At 50.6% G+C, this 6492-nt stretch overlaps 1 protein-coding gene across 1 annotated transcript; it reads right to left on the bottom strand.

Moving 5' to 3' along the window:
- Nucleotides 1-33: 33 nt before the first annotated feature.
- On the bottom strand, nucleotides 34-5858 carry KCNK7 (potassium two pore domain channel subfamily K member 7). The gene is made up of 3 exons (XM_058159917.1): nucleotides 5447-5858; nucleotides 2131-2526; nucleotides 34-995 (listed from the first exon to the last, which is right to left on the bottom strand). Exons 1-3 carry the CDS (start codon nucleotides 5781-5783, stop codon nucleotides 778-780), a joined length of 951 nt encoding a protein of 316 aa, XP_058015900.1. The 5' UTR covers nucleotides 5784-5858; the 3' UTR covers nucleotides 34-777.
- Nucleotides 5859-6492: the final 634 nt, after the last annotated feature.

The following is a 6492-nucleotide window of genomic DNA, read 5'->3' on the forward strand; positions in this document are numbered from 1 at the left end:
AATATGAACCACAGGTGAGTGATGCAAAGGGGCCGGAGGGAGGGGATTGTTGTGTCTGCGGCCCCCCGCCCCCCCGAGCCGGCCCTCCTGCCAGAAAGTGACTTGGAAAGTGAGGGGGAAGGGCCATCAGGACTTACCTCGGGAGCACCGGCTTCCCTGGCTCAGCTCCAGGAGCCAGAAGCAGGCCAGGTGGAAGAGATAACGAGGCCTCCGTCCCCTGACTCTTTCCCCCCCCCAGGCCACACCTCCAGACCCAGCTGATGGCAATCAGGCCTGGCTGGACCCTAGATTCCATAGGTAGGAGAGGCGGGAACAACAGAAGCAGGGGTGGGGCAGGCCTAGGAAGTGCTGAGTCATGGAGCCACACCCCACAGGATATAAAGGCAGCGAGAGCTGCTGTGTCTCTTCGTAGCAGGCAAATCAACTGCTGAACTAAGAGCTGAACTACTGTTTGACTTATCGGAGATAACAGAGTCACTTGGCAGACGCTCGCTCTTTTGCTGCCAGGGCTGATAGTGCTGGCTAATTAAGCCATCGTTCGGATGGAGGCGAGGGGGGGCAGAACAGGGGTGGATTCATTCCCAGCATGGATTCCACCCTGATTGTACAGGTATGTCCTTGAGTGACAATTAGCTCATTTAACGACCATTCAAAGTTGTTTCAAAGAATGTTTCACTTAGCTACCAGAAATTTGGGGCTCAATTGCGGTCGTAAGCCGAAGATGACCTATATTGGAGAGATTTTGGGGTGCAGTGAATGTGCGGTGAGGGGTACACATTAAGGGGCACCTCTTTCAGTTGAAGTTTTTGGGGAGCAGGGTGCGAGATTGGAGGTCAATGCTAATTGATCCCTGATCACGATTCCCACACGATCCTCCTCTTCCAATATCGGGCTGCGGGACGGAGCGAAGAAACGGACAAGAGCACGGATTTCTTGCAGCTGGTAAATTGTTTCCAGCGTCACAAGCATGGCTAGCACACCGGTAAGTAGGTAGCCTAGAAAAGGGAGAAAGAAGATAAAAGTGACTTTTCAAATTAACCTGATAGTGAGAATTAACCAGTGGAACAGCTTGCCACCAGAAGTTGCCACGGCTTCATCCCTAGAGTTTTTCAAGAAGAGACTGGACGACCGTTTCTCCAGAATGGTTATAAGACTGGGATTGTCCAACCTTGGCAACTTTTAAGACTGATAGACTTCAACTCCCAGAATTCCCCAGCCATTCCCCCATGGCTGGGGAATTCTGGGAGTTGAGGTCCGCTAGTCTTTAAAGTTGCCACAGTTGGATGCTTTTTGTCTGGGGAATTCTGGGAGTTGAACTCCACAAAGTTGCCAAGGTCTGTGTTTCGAGCAGGGGGGCTGGACTAGACGACCTCCAAGGTCCCTTCCAGCACTAGGATTCTATAATTCTGTGTCATAGATACTAAAGACAGCAGATAGAAGAGACAGATACGGTAGACAGAGAGAGAGAGAGATGATGGATGGATAGATAGATACGGTAAACAGAGAAGATGGATGGATAGACAGGCAGACAGATAGATAGATAGATACGGTAGATATATATAGAGAGAGATGGTAGAAAGAGAGACAATGGATAGATAGATACGGTAGAGGGAGGGAGGGAGGGATAGATAGATACGGTAGACAGAGAAGATGGATGGATAGACAGGCAGACAGATAGATAGATGATAGATAGATACGGTAGATATATAGAGAGAGAGATGGTAGAAAGAGAGACAATGGATAGATAGATACGGTAGAGGGAGGGAGGGAGGGTTAGATAGATACGGTAGACAGAAAGATGATGGATAGATAAGATCGACAGATGATGGCTAGATAGATACGGTAGACGGACAGGCAAGTGGGCTTCAAAAATTTTAGCAAGGGGTTCTCTGCCCGGTTGCTGGGTGGGCGTGGCCATGGTGGGTGTGGCCTAGTCAGTCTCCTGCAACACGGGGGCATTTTTGCCCTCCCCGGGCTCTGGAGGCTTTTCTTGAGCCTCCTGGAGGATGAAAACAGCCTCCCCAAGGCTTCGGAACTTTACTTTGCTGGCTGGGGAATTCTGGGGAGTTGACATCCGCCAGGCTTTAAAGTTGCCAAGGTTGGAGACCCCTGATTTAAGGGATGACTTACACGTGATGGTCAGCTCGTAAAACCCGTGCAGCGACGGGGGAGACATGACGCGGGGTACGAAATCCCCCAGGCCGATGGTGCTGAGCGAGATGAAGCAGAAGTAGACGGACTCCAGAAAGCTCCAGTTGTCCTTCAAAATCCAGAAACAGACGGCCGGGATGACGATGAAGAGCGTCAGGGTGGCCAGGCCCAGCCCCACGGAGTGTCCTAAGGCCACGTGCCCCCGTGGGAAGCCCCAGCGGCTGTGAATGTACTGCACCGGCCGGTGCGTTAAGATGGGCAACAGGCAGCGGAGTAAACATCGGACGAACAAAATGGTGGCCGGGATGCCCACAAAGCAATAAAGGATACTGATCGTTTTGCCCCAATCCGAGAGAGGAACCACGTTTCCGTAACCTAGAATCGAGAGGCAACAAGAGAGGATTAAAAACCTGGAAGCTAAACTCTACGGTGAATGGTCGAGGGAACTAGGTAGGTCTACTTTGCAGGGGTCTCCACCCACTTGGCGACTTTTAAGACTTGTGGACTTCTTTGTAGCTGGCTGGCTGGCTGGGCAACTCTGGGAGTAGAAGTCTTAAAAGTTGCCCCAACTTTGGAGAGTCCTGGTTTAGTTGGAAGGAAGAGAAGGATTGGGGGGGGGGGAGACGTGATAACTCTGTTCCGGTACTTGAGGGGTTGTCACGGAGAAGAGGGAGTAGAGGGTCTGATTATTATTATTATTATTATTATTTATTAGATTTCTATACCGCCCTTCTCCCGAAGGACTCAGGGCGGTGTACAGCCAAAATAAAAACAAACAATACAATATACAATTAAAACAAGAATTAAAAAACTTATTACACAATTGGCCTAAGACTTTAAAACATTTAAAATTCTAAAAACCCCATTAAAATTCATAATATAAAGTTAAAAACCAGCAAAATTTCAGCCAGCCCCGCATGATCAGGGAGTTGGACTAGAAGACCTCTAAGGTCCCTTCCAACTATCCTGTGCTGTGCTACACTGCTCTTCCCTTCCCTTCCCTTCCATCTCCCTTCCTTTCCCTTCCCTTCCCTCTTCTCTTCCCTTTTTCCTTTCTCTCTTTTTCCTTCCCATTTTCCTTCCCTTCCTTCTTTCTTTTTCCTTTCCTTTCCTTCTCTTTCCTTTCCCTTCCCCTCTCCTCTTCCTCCCCTCCCCTCCTTTCCCTTCCCTCTTTCCTTTTTTCTTTCCCTTTTTTTCCCTTTCCGTTTTCCTTCCTTTCCCTCTTTTTCCTTTCCTCTCCTCTCCTCTCCTCTCCCTTTCCTTTCCTTTCCTTTCCTTTCCTTTCTCTTTTTCCTTTCCTTTCCCTCTTTTTCCTTTCCTTCCCTTCCCTCTCTTTCTTTTTTCTTTCCTTTCTTTTCCTTTCCTTTCCTTTCCTTTCCTTCCCTTCCTTTTCCTTTTCCTTTCCTTCCCTCTCTTTTCTTTCCCTCTCTTTCTTTTTCCTTTCCTTTCCTTTCCTTTCCTTCCCTTTTCCTTTTCCTTTCCTTCCCTCTCTTTTCTTTCCCTCTCTTTCTTTTTCCTTTCCTTTCCTTCCCTTTCCTTCCCTCTCTTTTCTTTCCCTCTCTTTCTTTTTCCTTTCCTTTTCTTCCCTTCCCTTCCCTTCCCCTCCCTTCCCTTCCCTTCCCTTTTCCTTTTCCTTTTCCTTTCCTTCCCTCTCTTTTCTTTCCCTCTCTTTCTTTTCCTTTCCTTTCCTTTGGAATTTCTTTCCTGATAGGGGTGCAGGAGTGTCAAAGGAGCAAATAATACTCAACAATTCCCCACCAGGAAAATCACAATGGATTAGTTATTAAGGCCCGATGCAGCCTGATGTTCTTTGCCATGGCTAAATGCCAGAAATTTACTTTGCTTCTCCCAAAAATAATAATAGAGGGACAGGATGTCCAGTGGGCCGCGGTGACCTTCCACAGAATCTACCCTCGTGTTCCATAGCGAATAAAAATGGCTTCCCAATTCACTTGGTTGGGCTGAAACCCAACCCGTAAAGCTAGCGCTACGGTAATCCTCCACTTACAACCACAACTGACCTCAAAATACTTGTTACTAAGCAAGGCAGTTGATAAGTGAGCTTTGCCCCATTTTAGGACTTTCCTTGGCCAAAATTGTTAAGTGAATCACTGCAGTTATCAATCCGGGCTGATGGGTTAAGTTCTTTAGCTAGTCAAAACAAAAATTGGTCTGGAAGTCCTTGACATACGACCGTGACGGAGCCCAAAATTTCTGTCGCTAAGCGAGACATGAAGTGAGTTCTACCACCTTCCTTGCCACAATTGTTAGGTGAATCCCTGCAGGTGTCAAGTTAAAACACGGTCGCTAAGTGAATCTGGGTGGCTTCCCCATTGACTTTGCTTGCCGGAAGGTCGCAAAAGGGAGTCACATGACCACCACCTCCGGGACACTCCACCGTCATAAATACGAGTCAGTTGCCAAGTGCTTGGATTTTGATCACACGATCATGGGGATGCTGCATAACAGTCGTAAGTGTGAGGACCGGTCTTAAGTCACTAAGCGCTGTTACAACTTCAAACAGTCACTAAATGAATGGCTGCAGGTTAAGGACCAGCGGTGTCTCAAGCTGGCATTTAATGCCAAGCGCCACATCTGAGAAGAAACATGACATCTGACATTGGCCATCTTTAGCGGAAATAATTCCAGACAAAGACATCCTATTTTATTTTATTTTTTTCATTTTGAAGCTGTGAATTTCTCAATTTTGATGGGGATTTCAAAGGACAGAATACAGTTTATGCCTATTGCAAAGTAACTGTCTTAATGCGAAAATCTCATGGAGTGGAATGGAATGGAAAGGAAAAAAGAAAAGAAAAGAAAAGAAAAGAAAAGAAAAGAAAAGAAAAGATGGAATAGAATAAATAGAATAAATTAGAATAGAATAGAATAGAATAGCATCTGGAAGGGACCTTGGAGGTCTTCTAGTCCAGCCCCCTGCTCAAGCAGGTCCCTTCCAAGTCAGTTATTACATGTCTGCGCAGATCCACCTTGGGCTGGGGTTGGACTAGATGACCTCCCAGGTCCCTTCCAACTCATTAGTCTCCCAGATACCTGCCCTGCGCAGACCCACCTTGGGCTGGGGTTGGACTAGATGACCTCCCAGGTTCCTTCCACATTCTGTTAGTTATTCTCCCGGATACCTGCCCTCCGCAGGCCCAACCTATGGCTGCCTACGTCCCGTCCCTTTGCCCCCTCCCATCCTTTCCCCCCCCCAAGCTAGCTGAAGCGGGCTCCGCGTGGTGGGCAGGCAGACACGTGTCAGGCGCGCGTCGTGGGAAAGCAAGGCGCTCACCGGTGGTGGTGAGGGCGCTGGCGGCGAAGAAGAGAGCCGAGGTGAACTCCCAGGCGGGGTCAGCCGAGCCGTTGCCCAGGGCAAAGGCGCCGTAGCCGCGGGCGGCCAGGACTCGCCCCAGCAGCCCGGCCAGCTGCTCTTCGGCCAGGCAGGGCCGGTGCTCGGCCAGCAGCGAGGCGCGGGCGGCTTGCAAGCCGGCCAGCAAGGCTCGCTCGGCGGGCGCCTCCAAGGCGGCGAAGACGGCGGCGCCCAGCAGCAAGAAGAGCCCGTAAGCGGCCAGCAGCAGCCCGAAGCGGCCCGTCCGCCGCCGCCGCAACAGCCCCGCCGCTTCCTCCATCCAGGTGAGCTGAGCTGGCAGGTGAGCCGCCCCGCCCCGCCCTCGCAAGCCCCGCCCTCCCCAGCGCTGGACCCGCCGGCCCTTTGGGGATGATGGGGGGGCTTCAAACGGTTGGAAGTCGAGGGTTACCTGTAACGGGGGGAGGGAATGGGAGGCCACGAGGAGATCACGCCTTTTGAGATTGGAAAGTTCTCTGCCCCGCCCTTTAGGGTCCCTGCAGGTGGGATGGAAGGCCACTAAGAAATCACGCCTTTCAGAGGGGAATGCTCCCACGGCTGGAAGCTCTTGCAGGACCTTCAGGGTCTCTGTGGGGTTGGATGGGAGACCACTGGGAGATCAGGCCTTTCAGAGGGGAATGCTCCTGCTGCTGGAGGCTCTCACCCACCTCCCTTCAAGGTCCCTGTAGGTGGGATGGGAGGCCACTAAGAAATCACACCTTTAAGACAGCAATGCTCCTGCTGCTGGAGGCTCTCACCCACCTCCCTTCAAGGTCCCTGTAGGTGGGATGGGAGGCCACTAAGAAATCACACCTTTAAGACGGCAATGCTCCTGCTGCTGGAGGCTCTCACCCACCTCCCTTCAAGGTCCCTGTAGGTGGGATGGGAGGCCACTAAGAAATCACGCCTTTAAGACAGCAATGCTCTGTCCTCGACTTACAACAATCTGTTTCGTGACCGAAGTTACAACGGCACTGAAAACAGTGACGTAT

Source organism: Ahaetulla prasina, chromosome 17 (genome assembly GCF_028640845.1).
Source record: "Ahaetulla prasina isolate Xishuangbanna chromosome 17, ASM2864084v1, whole genome shotgun sequence".
Taxonomy (NCBI): domain Eukaryota; kingdom Metazoa; phylum Chordata; class Lepidosauria; order Squamata; family Colubridae; genus Ahaetulla; species Ahaetulla prasina.